This window comes from Musa acuminata, chromosome BXJ3-9 (genome assembly GCF_036884655.1).
Source record: "Musa acuminata AAA Group cultivar baxijiao chromosome BXJ3-9, Cavendish_Baxijiao_AAA, whole genome shotgun sequence".
In the NCBI taxonomy this organism is placed as follows: Eukaryota; Viridiplantae; Streptophyta; class Magnoliopsida; order Zingiberales; family Musaceae; genus Musa; species Musa acuminata.
This window is the reverse complement of record NC_088357.1, coordinates 5,137,452-5,153,745: the sequence shown is the minus strand read 5'-3', so window position 1 is coordinate 5,153,745 and position 16,294 is coordinate 5,137,452. Positions and strand designations below refer to the sequence as shown.

At 38.9% G+C, this 16,294-nt stretch overlaps 3 protein-coding genes across 6 annotated transcripts; all 3 read right to left on the bottom strand.

Moving 5' to 3' along the window:
- Window positions 1–27: 27 nt before the first annotated feature.
- Window positions 28–5,219, bottom strand: LOC135648689 (uncharacterized). Of its 3 annotated transcripts, none has more exons than XM_065166580.1 (5): window positions 4,886–5,219; window positions 3,711–3,812; window positions 1,536–1,677; window positions 1,295–1,370; window positions 28–471 (listed from the first exon to the last, which is right to left on the bottom strand). In XM_065166580.1, exons 1-5 carry the CDS (start codon window positions 4,970–4,972, stop codon window positions 240–242), a joined length of 639 nt encoding a protein of 212 aa, XP_065022652.1. In that variant the 5' UTR covers window positions 4,973–5,219; the 3' UTR covers window positions 28–239. The 3 variants fall into 3 exon arrangements, with proteins under 3 accessions (XP_065022652.1, XP_065022653.1, XP_065022654.1); XM_065166581.1 differs by having other exon boundaries at window positions 1,324–1,370; window positions 4,886–5,218; XM_065166582.1 differs by having other exon boundaries at window positions 28–468; window positions 1,324–1,370; window positions 4,886–5,216.
- A 770-nt stretch (window positions 5,220–5,989) lies between these two features.
- LOC103997479 (putative pentatricopeptide repeat-containing protein At2g01510) lies at window positions 5,990–9,557 on the bottom strand. The gene is given in 3 exon segments (XM_009418712.3): window positions 5,990–6,796; window positions 6,799–6,992; window positions 6,994–9,557. Coding segments are annotated over 3 exon segments (2,442 nt in total). The 5' UTR covers window positions 9,204–9,557; the 3' UTR covers window positions 5,990–6,758.
- A 1,277-nt stretch (window positions 9,558–10,834) lies between these two features.
- Window positions 10,835–14,897, bottom strand: LOC103997480 (probably inactive leucine-rich repeat receptor-like protein kinase At5g48380). 2 transcript variants are annotated; one of them, XM_009418715.3, is made up of 3 exons: window positions 14,530–14,897; window positions 12,158–13,106; window positions 10,835–12,011 (listed from the first exon to the last, which is right to left on the bottom strand). In XM_009418715.3, exons 2-3 carry the CDS (start codon window positions 13,007–13,009, stop codon window positions 11,010–11,012), a joined length of 1,854 nt encoding a protein of 617 aa, XP_009416990.2. In that variant the 5' UTR covers window positions 13,010–13,106; window positions 14,530–14,897; the 3' UTR covers window positions 10,835–11,009. The 2 variants fall into 2 exon arrangements, with proteins under 2 accessions (XP_009416990.2, XP_009416988.2); XM_009418713.3 differs by having other exon boundaries at window positions 12,158–13,102; window positions 14,530–14,858.
- Between the last annotated feature and the right edge of the window lie 1,397 nt (window positions 14,898–16,294).

The window sequence follows — 16,294 nt, the reverse complement described above, 5'->3', positions numbered from 1 at the left end:
ACACTGCTTTCAGGATGCAACAGATCATGCGCAGAAATGGATTCATAACAAATACTTGGGCAGGATTATGCTGAGTTATCCTCACAGGGCAACTTCTCGAGAACTCCCAATCACCAACAGCATGAATGTTACATAATATTTTCTAAGCAGCATAATTAGAACTCGGTAATCCAAGTTTGTAACCAGAATCACCACCATTTCAGATGGAGTGGAGCCGTTTCTAACCCACAGCACAAGGTCTACCTATCTCTTGACACTTCCGAAGAACTTTGATAATGGCACTGGGCCGCCATTCTTGTCGCTGTCACTGTCGCTGCTAGAGTGTTTGACCCTTGACTTGTGCTTCCTTTTCTTCTTTGATCTCTTGGATCTTGATCTCCTTGATTCCCTTTCATCATCTTCATAGTCATCATCACTGCTTGAAGATTCGGAGGATGAACCAGAGGAACTTGACTCGGATGATCTTTTCTGCTATCAAAATTGGGACCGAGGCAGAAAAGTCAACAAACAGTAGTGGTTACACTGCAGATCATACGAATTGGTGACAGAAAAATCAAGGATGACCTGGAATCTTGATAAAAAACGATGAGCATGATACTATGATAGTAAAAATAATGGACTGTAAGAAAAGAGTAAGATTCCTTCTCAATGTAATTTCTATCACTCACTAAACAATACACTAATCGGAAAGCACACACCACAAGCTTATAGTAAAACAAAAAGTATGTTTGACCAGCAACACATTCCTAATCAAAATTTTGTAGCTATTGGTTCCACAAATGGATTCTATAAACTGAAACAAAACAACATGTTCGTTCCTAAATACCATATGCATAATCCCTTTCAGCAGAATCAGCATCAATCTAGATTGTAGACTGAGAAAGACCCTTTCTTGTATGGTCAGTTATTCCTAGTAAATTCTTGCAAAGATTTTATTGCAAGATATATGTAACTCCTTTTAACATACCAGAATTATCAAAACAATTGCCAGGCAAACGAAATAAGAAATGCAACATGAGATCAAGCATCAATATGTTGTCATAGTGGATAACCTAAATCCCAAGTACAAATCACATAGAACATTGGCGATTGGAAGTTTTCAACTTAGCTCATGTTGTCTGCAAGTTCTTAGAAGTTTCGATGCATACACTTCAATCAGTCAAATGTGCTCATATCAAGAAAAGAAACAAGCATCATTCCAAGGGCCAGGATGCATAATCTTAGTTGATATCAATTGGAAGAGAAAATGAAAAATTCTGTAAATAATAGCAAAGTACACTTGCACATGCAGTACCTAGAAAAGTGAAATAGGATCAGAAGTACCTTTCTCTTTCTGCTACTTCGTTTCTTGGAATCCTTGTCCTTCCTGTCTGCATTATGACAACAAAATAGCAATTGCATTTCTCAAAAATGTGCAAAGTGAAGAAAAATGAATATCATTCACAAAGACTGTTTAATTATTACTCAAGACAAAGAGAGCATACGAAATCAAGACAACAGAGTCCAGACCATAGCATTAAACCACATGTATATACCCTTTTTTTTATGTGACTTGCTGGCAGAGTGATTTTTTCCAAGGGACAGCTTCCGGGCCCTTTCAGCATCTAGCTGAGCTCTGTATTCTCTCATCATTCTATCCTTATCAGCCTCAAGCTCATCTCTTCTGAGTTCATCTTCCTAAAACCATAAACAAAATATCACATTACCAGAAGAAACACCATCATGATTTTAAATTGCGGGAGAAATTCTTAAGATGGATACTATAACAAGTTTTGAGTCGAACATTAATGACATACAAAGGAAAGAAATTGCCTATCAAGTTATGGTAAGGTAGGAGCTTTATAATGTAAATAAGCTTGAACTCTTTCTGACATATCTAGTGCAGACCATATTTATGTTGGAATCATTGTAGACTTAGTTATTAGTTTGAGTCATATTAAGTTACATCTGACTCTCAACCTATGCATTGTCAATTCTTATAGAATCATTTTGTCCTCATTTCATTGCAGCATGAGGATCAAAATCGGGTTTGATTAATTTTACAGCCTAAATGAGCTAAACTAAGAGGTCTTATCGGGATTCAACAAAAGGTGACTTGACCCATAGATTACTCAATGGAATAAGATTTTAGTTACTTCTGTTTTTGGTGTATGTTATTAGAAACACGTATGGTTATCACAAATTTAAATCATGGGAGATTGTAGGAGTACGAGTAACCAAAAAAAAAAGCTAACAGATAATCAATCGATAAATTAGTGAGCAATAAAACAAATTCATAGTGAAGGTTGAGAAGGAACATTTTACAGAGGGAAATGAGAAACAAAGAAGATATTGTAATAGAGAGATTAGAAGGAGGCTGAATCACCCCCAGGTTGTTTTGTATAGCATGCAAAAACCCCTGGTTAACCACTATAGCTTTGAAGTAGACTGGGAATGCTAACATAGAGGTCCAAGTCCAGCTCAAGAAGAGATCTCCTGGGCATTCCTACTTTTCTCGCACTTATCTTCTTATTTAGCTTAAAATATGGGCACTTGCAGCATGCTGAACAGACAAGAAGGATGCTTTTTCTAATTTAACAGTAATTTCAATAATATAACAATCCTAGTTGAATTAAGATCTAGTCCCAAATGTCCACAGTTGGAGAAAGTTCTTTACCTATAAGGAGAGAAGCCTTTGTTAGGAGAGGTATATCTTAACATTATACCAGCTATCTCAATAATAATAAAGACAAAGATGGAGTCTAATGGATAAACAATCATGAAAAATAACAAAGGTTTGTTCACAGATACTTCAGATACACAGATATTTAGTAATGTTGATTTTCCATACAAACCCATACAGGCAAACAAATATAAACTCCCTGTGTTAAATCAATAAAGCAGTAGGAAAGCCCTAAATAACCATGTCTACCATGTCAAACATACATTAAACCACTGTATCGATGAACTTCAGACAAGATCAGCATTATGTGTGTTCTAGTTCACAACGACAAAAAAGATGTCACAGATAGTCTTGGTAGATCATAAAGTTAAATCTTAAAGCAACATAATAATTTGTAGCAGAAATCTTCTCGTGACAAAACCAACGGAGTTCACAAACAATTTAAAACCAACCAAAGTCACAAGGCCCTTGGAGATTTCTAGTGGTCTTAAAAATCAGAAGGTTTACCAGCAGTTACTGCAACATTTTAGCAGTCATATTATTTCCTAAATTTGGAGCCTTCAAAATAAGCCTTGATGTTCAATATGGTCATAAAAATATTGAATAATCTTTGTGTAAAATGGGCATCATGACTCCTCACTGGTCAAAAATTTTGAAACAGAGTTCATTTTCAGTAGAATGAAAGAACATGGGCAAATTTTGTAGACATTGATGAAATGAGACAAATTTATCTCAAAACAGTCAAATTGTTGAATACAGTAAGAAATGTACTAAAAAAACATACATGAAACATAAGATACTTCCAAAGTTTACACGTACCAAAGCAAACTAATATACATACTGTATACACACATCAAAAAACAGAAATTTTGTATACATGTGAGATCAAAAGATAATAATTAACACACAAATAGAAAAAGGTTCCCTCAAAAATGCACCCCAAACATATCATTAAAAGATAATAAACACAACATGAAGAAAGAATTGAGAAATGCATGTTTTGTTTACTGCTTAAGAAACTGCAGTAGTCCTGTTGACAATGTCTTACCTTCTGTTTCCTCTTGAACTCTTCCCATGTTATGGTGTGGGATGTTTTTAGGCTGGCTAAACGAGCAGCATGCCACTCTGGTGAATGAAATGAACCATCCGTCTGCGATGGTCCTCATTAGTAATAATCCAATTGTATTAAACAATAAACAAAGACATGCTACTTCAAAGGTATGTCTTGATCAAAGGAAAGCAAAAATGTAAAACCGTAAGAGAACTACATAACCTCAAGACTACAAAACAGAAGCAATTTAGGGATGTTACCGATGATTGCACATTACTGACAAAGTTATTGTCGGTGGAAGAGTCATTCTTAAAAAAAAAAAATTGTACAATTCATGTCTTTACCCAGCAACAAGGAGAAAAAAGGTCCACAAGCATAAATACTGCAAAATTAATACAGATACGATTTGAGCCTCAAATTTTTTGCACTTACTGAATATGATCAACCATAGAAAAGACGTTATAGATGCAATTAACTTCCACTAAGGGCTGTTCATTCACCAAAATGGACTTCAGTTGAAGTGGCCTTAAGTCCTATGTCTGTTCCATTGAAAAATCACACTATTAATGTGATTTTTGAAACCTGCATAAACTAATCAAGTGAAGTTGAGGAAAAAAATTGATACTCTTAAGCCCTTATGTAAACCAAAGCACACTACTAACATGTAGACCGATTAGCTAAGGGATTCGCTCCAAAATACATGCTACCATTATGCTGCTAAATGCATTAAAACTTTCAAAAAACTACTGCTTGAAGTCCTGCTTTTCGTCTCTAACAGATGCAAAAGTTGACACCATAACCAACTATTGCCATCGAATCATATTTTTACCCGCATAACAACCAAAAGAAACAATTAAAATACCAAACAAATTATCCAAATGAACTACTAAAACAAAAAAAACAAAAAAAAAAAACCGGAAGATCACAACTTTACGATGTCAAAGATTCAGATAAAACCGTTGAAGCAAACTACAAGATGAAAAATGGCAACTCGAGTCTCATACAGAAGGGCCAAAAAGAGAGAAAAAAGAATCGGTTCCTCCAATGAAAGGGGAGGGGGAGGAGGGACGCTCAACCTCGATCTAAACAATCACGATCCTCTTGCACAATCAATTTTTTAAGCAGTAGGAACAAAAACACTGAAAAAAAGGATGGTATGAAATGGTACAAACCATTCCGTCTTCGATCTCCTCCGGTCCGGCGGAGGACGACCCCAGCCTCGCCCTTTGCATCGCTTTGTAAGCCTGGTTTTTCCCCATTTGGTACTTGGGAACAGGCAGATTAAGAAAAGAAGAAATCGGCTCGAATCAACAGGTAAGGGGTGTTGTCAGAAGATTGAATTGCAACCGGGGATTTTTGCTTGTCTTCGGATAAATCTCCGAAAACAAAACCTTCGCAATCGAAGCGAAAAGAAAGGCTCAGCCGAGCGGAGAAAAGGATTTAGGTTTCCGGAGGAAGAAAAATAGACGAGGTTGGAGGTCGTCTGCCTGTCTCGACGAAATCAGGAAACATCCTCGGTCACATAACAACCCCACACATCTCACGTCATGTTCAAATCCGTGACGTCATACATATAGGGTAGGCAACTCATGCCAGCGGGACCGTGTGTCGTGGCGTACGGGGCGGACTCACCCCCTCGGCTTCGGATCCTCTCCAAGTCTCTTGCGGTACTGATCGGACGGCTGACACCGAAAGATAGGAATCAGACAGAGTTATCAGATCCGGATCACAGAATTGACGGATATCAACCGATCAGGTCTCCGGTCTTTTTTTGATCAGACCGTATATTAAATATAAAATATTTCGAGAATTAATTATGCATGGATATTACATAAGAAATTATGATATAAAATTATGAAAAATATAATTGTGAAATACCTCTGTTCAAGAATAATTCAAGATATTTGATGAAGAAATAATAAAAAATTCAAACTCAATGGCACATTAATGAGGTGGTAGGAGAAGGTAAAAAATAACAATGAGTCGATAAGTAAAGAATTATGAGAGAAAAAAAAGAAAAATAATATTAATACTAATATATTATTACACAATTGATGATTCTCATGTTCGAGTCATATGTAAGTATTGTGTATACCATTTGATGTAAAAAAAGAGAAGGTAAAAAATAAATAAATAAATAACACATGCCTAAAGATTTTATATAAGAAAAAAAACTAAAATGTTCGAAAAGTAAATAAAAATAACTATATTCCAGGGTATTTTAATCAGTATGGATCAAACTACCATAACAGACCCATTTACCAAAGGTGAGGAGTTTAATTAGCTTAGAGAAACAACATTTCCGCATGGAAACCAGCATTATAAGAACATTTCATTTGTAGGAATCTGTTGCAATGTTATTTGAGGCCATAAACAAAAGCATGCTTTTCAAATATCAGAAGCGAAAAAATTTGTGGAACAAATCTTCATTTAGCAGATAAAAGTTGCTATATGGAGGGAGAAGTTTACAAAATTCACTACTTTTACCCTCTTCTCACTACATTGAAGGAGATGTTAGGTATTCCAAGAACACAAATAATTTTTTGCAACTTCTTGTGAAGATTGTTATGTAGATTTCAAAGCTTGTAGGCTAGTCTAACAGTGTCTCTTTAACCACCTGCAGGAGTATGCAAACTAATATCTAATTTTTTATGTATCAGAATTTCCATCAATTCCTGAAAAGAAGTAATACTTCTCCAGCTTGGTATATATCGGCAATGGAGGCTTGCTGATACCAAAAGTTTGCTGCCAAATTTTATTTGGTTTTCTCCATGTGATGTTAAAAAGAGGCTTTAATCATAAATCACAATTTACTGCAATGTGTTAGCAAATATTGAACAAAATTTCTGATATGGTTGATCAAAAGATAGCAATCATCTTAAAACATGACACGTCTCACGAGGCATTATAGGCATGAATCTGAGAACATCTACTATTTGTCTGCATCTCAAAAGTGAATCAGTGAAGGATATGATAGAGTTTACCTTCCAACATTTTCACAATGCTATTTGGTTTCTCCTTCGTGTGTACTTGTTCATCACTGACCTACCAGTAATCTCCACAAGAGCACAATCCATCCTTAACTGATGAAACCTACTCGAATCCATTACTGTTACCTCCCTCCCTACAATTTTGGTTATAACCTTAATTGCAGCATGGCAATCCGTGCATGCCCTCAGATTCTTCATCACCAGTATAGGTGTTCCTGGTGGTGTATTTAGTAAAGCAAATGCAATGGCTAGCCTTTCACCGTGGTACATCAATGATTCAATTTTGATCCTCATCCACCAAATGAAGTGCACACCTGGAATCAGGCTTGTAACCTTCCTTATCCATCTCCTCACTCAACATCTCTAGCAGAGCTCTAATTTCATTTATCTGAGGATTCATCTTGTCATCAGAAGAAAATCTGTAGATCTTTTGCTTAATCTCAACCCAGCTATAAGCTGGTTCCTTCCTCACGCCACGGTCCCTCATCATCTTCTTAACCTTGGCAGCATCATCCCATTGGCCAGCTTTAGCATAGACGTTTGACATGATGACAAAAGGAGAAGCATCCTTTAGCTCCATGCAGAAAAGTTTGTCAGCTGCCCGTCGTGCCAATTCTTGGTTCCCGTGTATCCTACATGAATTTAGAATTGAGTTCCATATAATCTGATCAGCCTCGAAAGGCATCTGATTAAGTAGCCTTTCCACCTCATCAAAACGCCCGACTCGACCCATCAAATCTATGATACAAGCATAATGTTCCTTCCTTGGTTTCAGTCCATATAATTCTGTCATCGAATCAAAATATTGCAGCCCTTCTTCCACAAGGCCACCGTGATTACAAGCAGAAAGAACACCGAGAATGGTGATAGCATCTGGTTTGACATCCTGTCGGAGCATGTCTTCAAATAGTTTGATAGCCTTGGTCCCCTGTCCGTTTTGTGCATAAGCAGACATCATTGCATTCCATGAGACGATGTTCTTATCTGGCATCTCATCAAATGTCTTTTGAGTCTCAACAAAACATCCACATTTTGCATACATGTCGAGAAGCGCACTTCCTGAGAAAACATTAGGAATGCAACCACATCTGATTAAATAAGAATGCAACTGCTTTCCCATTGAAAGTAGAGCCAGGCTAGCCGAAGCCCTTAAGATACTAGAAAATGTAGCTCTATCCGGGTTCAAGCCAGATCTCCTCATCTCACAGAATAGGCTCAACGCTTCTTCATAGAGAGCATTCTCTATGTAACCTGAGATCATTGCCGTCCATGACACGATGTTCCTATTAATTGTTTTCCTAAAAATCATCTCTGCCGTCTCGAGAAGACCACATTTTGAGTACATGTCAATAAGGGCATTGCACATGAGATCATCAGATGAAGACTCTGTGAGAATTATTTGGGCATGGATTTGTCTCCCCATCACAAGATCAGGGAGAGCTCCAGCAAAACTTAGAAGACTAGGAAAAGGAAATCGTCTCCTATCAAAGCCACAGAATTGCATCTCTTTCAAGAGCTTCATTAATTCTTCAGTCTGTCCATTCCAGGCATAGCCAGAAATCATTACATTGTAAGAAACATTGTCCCTCTCTGCCATCTCATCGAAAAGTGCCTTGGCTTCAGTCAAGCTATCACATTTTGAGTAGAAGTCCAGCAATGAGTTGCATGCAAAGACATCCCAACCAAAATTTGTTTTGGTGACAAGACTATGGACCTGTCGGCCAAGACCAAAATTGCACAAGCCGGTAGCAGCAGTTAGAATGCCAGAGAACGTAAATTGTGATGGCTTGACTGACAAGTTCCGCATCATGATGAACAGATCCAGTGCCTCATAATACAATCCTTCTTTCGAGTAACCCATCACCATAGCATTAAAAGTGACAGAATCCCTTTCATGCATCTCATCAAATACTCTTCTACCTAATCGAACAAGACCACACTTGCAGTACGAGTCCACCAAGGTGTTGCACACCATAACTCTATCACCGAATCCACACTTGACAACATGGGCATGAACCTGAACAACCCAACCTGATGCATCGGGAGAACCGCAAGAACTTAGCAGCGCAACTATTGCAACATGATCAGGCCTGATTCCTGATCTCAACATGGACCGGAAGAGGTCGAAGGCTTCCTGATGTTGGGCGGCCTGGGAGTAGGCACCAATCATGATGGTCCATGTGACTGCAGTGCGATCCGCCGTGCGGTCAAACAGGTGACGTGCCTCATCGAGGTATCCACACTTGGCATAGCCAGAGATCATGCGGTTAGCAGTGAAGGTATTCTTAAGAGGCATTTCATCGAACAACTGACGTGCTCTCAAGAGTTGTCCCTTGTCTAGAAGAGATTCGACTAGGCGGTTGGAGTAGTAAGTTTGGAGATCAAAGCCAGTTTTGATCATTTGGGCATCGACATGGTATGCACTACTATTGGATTTAAACAGTTTGGACAGGAAAGAGGTGATCGATGGAAATGCTTTTTTGGGTTTAAATAGTTTCATACCAAGTGGGATTCCAAGGTTCTCAAATTAAGTTACTCCACCAAGCAATTTATACCACAAATGAATGCCTATCTAGCAGAAAACATTCCACTTTAGACCAAAAGTTCAGGTTCCTAAAGACAGGGCTAACATTCTCTACAGCACATGCAATTGCTGGATCCAAAAGAAAAGAATCTAACGATTGCTATTAATACAGGCTTTCCCAGTTTACCTGTGCAGCACTGGCACTCTGAACTTGTCATTTTGGCTCATCAAAATGCTTTTAAGTAGGCATTCTGCCACTCTCACTGGGTGTTTGCTCATTTGCTTAGCCTACTATGTATGGCACTCTCTCTTTAACTTGGACACCAGAGAATGCTGAATACAATATCAAACATGAGAGAGAGAGAGAGAGAGAGAGAGAGAGAGAGATTATATCGGACTACCATTTTATTATTTTCTTTATTTTTATTGAAGAAAAGAAGGTTGAATCACACAAAACTTGGTTCATGTATTCTTTTCTTTTACCAACAAAAAAGAAAAACCATATATTCCTTTCCAAAACAAATACAACCAATGCCCACAGCACACAACACATGATCAGGGTTTTAGTATCATGAGAAAAATTCTATCTGTTTGCAAGGAGAAGATTTCCTATATCAATTCTTTTCTCGAATGAGTTTGCAATGTGTTTAGTTTTATGTTACATGTTCAACAAAACTTGGATATCTTCCTATGACTAGGAATTCAGAGATCCTGAGTTCTTGAACATTGGAATTGAACTCAAAAATGAAGTGACAACTGCTACTTCATTTTACTTTGGATCTTTAAATCCATATCAAATGCCTTTTTTCCTCTTTTTCGTGTGAGTAGATGTGGGGAAGCAAATACCGCACACTATCATCTGCATCATCATCAGCTAAACTATCTTCTTTAGCATTTCTGTCACGCCCTCTTCTCACAGGAGACTGCTGCATGGTGTGATCATCATCATCGACATGGAGGTCACCAAAGCCTTTGCAGAACATCACATGCCTCCCCGGAGAACACACTGCAAACACGCATAAGCTGAACGGTAGAATCTAAATGGTTGTGATGCAAATGGCAGCAGAAATCATGTACATCTTCTCCGTGCCATCTTTGCAGCTAGTTTGCTTAAATGGTCGAGCACTTAACATGATCCTTAGTATACGAGGAAGGAGACAGAGAGAGAGAGAGAGAAAACAACAAGCCCTCATATCCAGAAGAGTATGACATTCCAATTTAGTTCTATAATGGACGAAGATAAAAGATCTGAATTGATTTACAAAGATCCAATGGGTGTCCTATCAGCAACTTAAATTGATTTGATTCAATACCTGTAGAACGGTTTGTGACAGATCAAGTGAATTCTACTGGTGCCTCCATCTAGCATTTTCTTTTCTTTTCCCTCTTTCAGATCATCTTCCTCGGAAAAAGCTCAAAAGCTTATGTATGGGAAAGGAGTGCCATTTGTTCTACAATCTACATTCATGGCAAACCTAGTAGATCAACACCACCAAGTATCAGGAGTAACACTTGATGAGTTTCTGGAGAACCTGCTCATCTTCAGATCAGACAAATATCATTGTTCCCATGTTGAACTCACTAGTATCTTGCATCACTAACCGCGATACAAAAACTACTTACAAATCATGGTCATTCAGCATGGAAGAGGAAATATTCGATACAATGTATACAGAGGATAAAGGAGACGATCCAAGATACTTAGCAACTTGATGTACAAGAGACAGCTAAAGATACACAGCAAGACGAGTACTTGTTTTATGTTGTTTTTGAACTTCTTGATCACTTTGCGACAATAAGCTCATCCAGATTCTCAGCATCAGTGCTTTCGGAGGGCATCATAAGGATGCCATCATCAGTAGTAAAATGGTACCGCTCCCCGATTGCCCTTAGAAACTGGTACACTTCAAACATCGTAGGCCTCTCCTTGGGACCAGATAAAGCACAAACGCAAGCGACTTTCATAAACTGGAGCAGCTCACTGTCATAGTCCTTCCCGATTAATGACTTGTCGATTGCGTCCTGCAGAAGAGAGTTATTTGAAAGGAAGGTTATCCACTCCACCAAACTGCCTCGGAAGCTTTCCGAAGCATTAGACACTTGTGTGGGTTTTTCCCCAGTAACCAATTCAAGGAGGACTACTCCGAAGCTGTAAACATCACCCTTTGGTGTTGCGACTAGTGTGCGAGCATACTCGGGGGCTACATAACCCAGGTCGCCAAACTCACCGTTCACGAAAGTGCTGAGATGCGTGTCGATGGGATTCATCAGCCTTGCAAGTCCAAAATCAGATATTTTAGGCTCGTAATCCTCATCCAGCAGGATGCATTTGGAACTGATATTACGGTGAAGAATGCGGGGATTGCAGCTGTGGTGAAGCCATGCCAATCCCTTTGCTGCTCCAATGCTGATCTTTAGCCTTGTTGGCCATTCCATACTTCCGCCTTGCGCACCTGAGCCATGTAGCTGATCGTAGAGAGTCCCCTTGGCCATGTACTTGTACACCAAGAGCCTCTCCTTCTTCGCACTGCAATAACCCAATAAGGGAACCAAGTTTTGATGCCTGACATTTCCCAGCGTCGCCATCTCAGATACAAACTGGTTTTCAGATTGCTGTGAGTCCTGTAACCTCTTGATAGCAAGAAAAGTGCCATCTGGAAGTGTTGCCTTGTACATCGTCCCTGTCCTGCCGGTACCAATTATGTTTTCGTTGTCAAAATCATTGGTCGCCTTCATGAGATCAATCAATTGCATTTTCGACACAGATTTCTCGAACATAGAAACCTACCCATAAAAAAATCAACCTTTAAGGTTCACATAGATTAAGCAGCAATACAGAATGAGGTGAAAAATAAGAAAGAGAAGCCATCATAGCAAACTAGAATGCAAACTTCAGCTCATTAACAAAATGAAGAGAAAAGTCAACTTGCCTTGGCGTGTTTAACTCCTTTTATAGATTTTGCCCACTTGTTTTCTTCGATGACCATGTCTTTCTTCTCTTTCTTCTTGATGGGCATTTTGCGCATGCAGAAGTATAAAACAACTGCAACAACGATAATGGTTATCACAACACCACCAACAGCTGAGCCTATAATTACCCCGGTATTAGTCTTCTTTGAAGTCCCTGTGCAATCAACATTCAAAATATCCCCACAAAGATTAAGGTTGTTCGAAAAGCTCGACTGCGGGAATTTGTTATTGAATGAAGGAATTGGGCCAGACAGCTGGTTGTCAGAAACATCAAAATCTATCAGTCGTGCAAGGCGAATCAGTTGCCCAGGGATTTGTCCGGTCAATTTATTGTGCTGAAGCTTAAGGGAATTAAGATAAGTGCAGTCGGAGAGATTCACCGGAATTTCACCCGAGAAACCATTGAATGAAAGATCAAGTGCTGTGACATATGGGATCTTTCTTGAAATATCAGCAGGAATTGGTCCAGAAAGGCTGTTGCTCGAGAGATCCAGACCGGTCAAGCTTGTGCAATTCTCAAGTCCCGAAGGGAATTCGCCTTGAAGCCCCATGTTGGAAAGCCGCAGGTTAAGGACCCTGTTTTCATCAGGATGCCAACACTCCACACCGGCAAACCTGCATATGGCCCCTTCTGATTTGTTGTCGAAATTCCATGAGTAGGTTAGGCTGTTTTCAGGGTCTTTTAGCGATTTATGTATGAGTTCTAAACATTGGATGTCACTCACAGTACCATAACTTATGTTATTGAGCAAAAACCAAATAAGCATCAGCAGAAGAGTAACGGAAAGTCTACACTTCATGGCCACAGACATGCAAATTTCTACTTGCTTCCCCTTCTCCAGCTAAACACAGGGAACAGGATCGAATACAACATCACCCGCCATTATATATTCCAAGATTCAGCTCTACCTAAATGAAAAATACAACCGAATTAGATAAATAGAAAAGATATCCACGAGCACATGCAGTCAGAGTATTCCAGTGTCATTACTAATGTAGATTTCATAACATATCAGCTTAATTCTCAAGCTGTTAAAATGATCATCAACCAATAACATCATAATTGACACAGAACTAGAGCAACGATCGATTAATCATACACCAGCTTGCAGAAGACGAGTCTAAAACAAGACAGTGACTCATTTGACTCCACTTTCGTAATGCCAGACAGAACATTTCGATCACCAGCTCGGCCAGCGTGCATGCAATTCTACATTGCTGCTTCAATTTCATTCACGATCCAAAAAACCACGAACGGCAGCAAATAAGCACTTTTAACACAACTACGATAGGTATTAAAGGCACCAATAGTAATCCCACAGTATTATGATCTAAATTCTAATGATTAAACTCTACTCTACTCCCACCTATCACACGTCGTGGAACCATGTTCTTACTTTGAACATTGTACAAAACCTAGGAATGTAATTGGAACAAGTATCCTATTCTCTAATGTGGAGAAGCATTTAGATCGCACCTGGAAGGAAAGAAAGCCCACATGGACCCAAACAATATAATTTCTTCAAATTATACAGGGTCAAACATTCAATAATTACAGGGTTTTTCTTTTAGAAAACTGAAGTTGCAAAGCTAAGATTTGATAAGAAATTATGATGAATGACTTGAACTCATGACTTCCCAGCCGTAACCACAAGTGATCCAAACATATATCTAAACTTCAATATATTAGGCAAGAATTCCTCCCAGGATTCCCACCAAAAGAATAGTCAACAACTAAACATTACATACAAATAATTACAAGATCTCCATAAAGAGCCACAGATCATTACAAGAAAACCATCACAGGAACCAACAACAGAACAAAAAACTGAAGGATCGTTGTAAAATCTGCTGAATCACCAACTTTAATCTTAAAAAGGCCACCAACAGATCACCGATAACACCACTGATAAAAATCTATCAAGATAGCTAGCCCTTCCAATATGAGGAGTCACTATTCTAAGATAAACTAAAAAGGCAATAAAATATTAAAGATCTATAACTATTTCTTTCTATTTTTCTTCATGAAACTCGAAGCCAAACAGACGCCATAAACTGCCACCCCATCGAGATCCATGGAGACCAAATAAGAGAAACCAAATCTTTCCAACTTACAAGCTTAGAAAAAGCAATCAATAGACTAAAAATCTCAAACAAAGAGAACAAATATACATAAAATCCAAGATCAACTCACCAACAAAAGAGTAGGAAAAAAAAAATTCCCCACCTATCCATCAAATTCACCAAGAAATGAAAAAGATAAACAGGAAAGAAAAGATTATCTCGAGAACAAATTTAGAAGACCACAAACAAGCGCATTTTGACCACTCACCAGGAACACCCAGGGCAAGAAGCAGAGTCAAGAGCGTCTCTCCGCTAACTCAAGGCCCCCGACTCGGGGACGCGGAGCTCAGCAGAGACTTTTCTCGTTCCCAGCGTTGTTGTCGCCACTCCGCGCCCTAAATAATAACACCGAAGACTGGGGGTAGAGAGAGGACTCGCTGTGCCAGGATTCCAAGGCAAAACACCACACCCGACGGTGCTAGAAAAAAGCAGCACTCTCAGTCATCACGACGACAAATCCCACCATTACCCAAAGGCAAACATTTTCTCTCCCTCCCCCTTTGTCATCGGCGTCATCTCTTCCTAATTGCGCAGCAGAAAATGACAAATTATTCGCCTTTCCCGTTCTCGACGTTGCGAAATCTATTGTTAAATGCTGCCGGGAATGCACACATAAAAACTGTATACGTCCTTACATCTAACCGTCAATTCTACCTGACGTTAATCTATCGTGAATCTCGACCGTCTACATAATGACCGCATATAAAACAGTGTGATGAGGCACAAGATCTTGCGTTCGACTGTGGTCAAAGTCCTCCTGGGGATCTTTCGTCCCTCGTGACAGCAGACATCTCGCTGACCCAACCAAAGCCAGACACGAGACGCGTGCGTGGACCCAAGAACTTGACTGGGGCTTCACTGTTCCAGAAACACTCCCGCGTCAGGTACCCGCTACGTTATTGGGTACGGAACATTGGGCCCCGCAGTTGATTTCGAACTATTGTCTAATAACAAGGCAGGTGTGCTCGAAGGTAGAATTAGAGGAGGTAGGAAAAGCATTGCATTCTCTTTTCTCTCATGGGGAATGGGTGGCCGGCGAGGCGAGACAGAGGTTTCTTACTCTTACCGGAGGGGTTGGATGCGTCCTCCAGCCATCACTCTCCGTCCAGTGCTGTGGTGGTTCTCACTGATTGGTCAGAGAGAATGGGCCCCATTCCCTGCTCCCACATGAATGCAACTTGTTAATGGCACACTTCCCCATGTTTTCAGATTGAGCGTGTTGGTTGATGACCAGATGAAGTTAAGATTGGGAATTAGAGCTCTACAGAGAGAGAGAGAGAGAGAGAGAGAGAGGTAACACTGCATTGCTTTGAACTTTCGAGTCAAAGAAGTGTGGGGACTCATCAGAGCTTGTTTTGTCTGCTTCCCTTGTGTTTCCATGATAGAAAATTAGGAATCTTTCGGTACCTAATTGTTCTCTATTATTATTATATTATGTCCAAAAATATTGAAGTTTTGTAATGTCTTGGAAGTCAGACTTAGGCAATTGAGTCTTTATTTCATACCTATTTTATATTTAGATAAGTCTTCAACTTTTGCCTATATTTTTTATTGTGCTCTTTTCAGCTCATGAATTAATGCTTGTGGATTCAGAGACCAAACATAAACATTCAGTTTGGTATTTTTGGGGGTAAGATTGTATGATTTTTTTTGCTCGCTTTTATCTGTATTTATGAAGATTTTTACATTCAAAAATATAATTTTTTTTCGAAACTGAGAAATATATATTTGCTCTTATAAATTGTGACGCATACTTCCATCTAAATATTAAGATTCTTCACATATATTTGGCCATAAATACACATTAAAAATCCTTAGTTTAGCTACTTTGAATTTAAACAATGTGTATATTTTCTTAAAACTATATAATTATTCGAATATTATTGATAATATTTAAAGTCACAACAATAATTATATATGTATATGCTGAATTTAATTACAGAAGGATAGTTATAGCAGTTGATGAAGTCCTC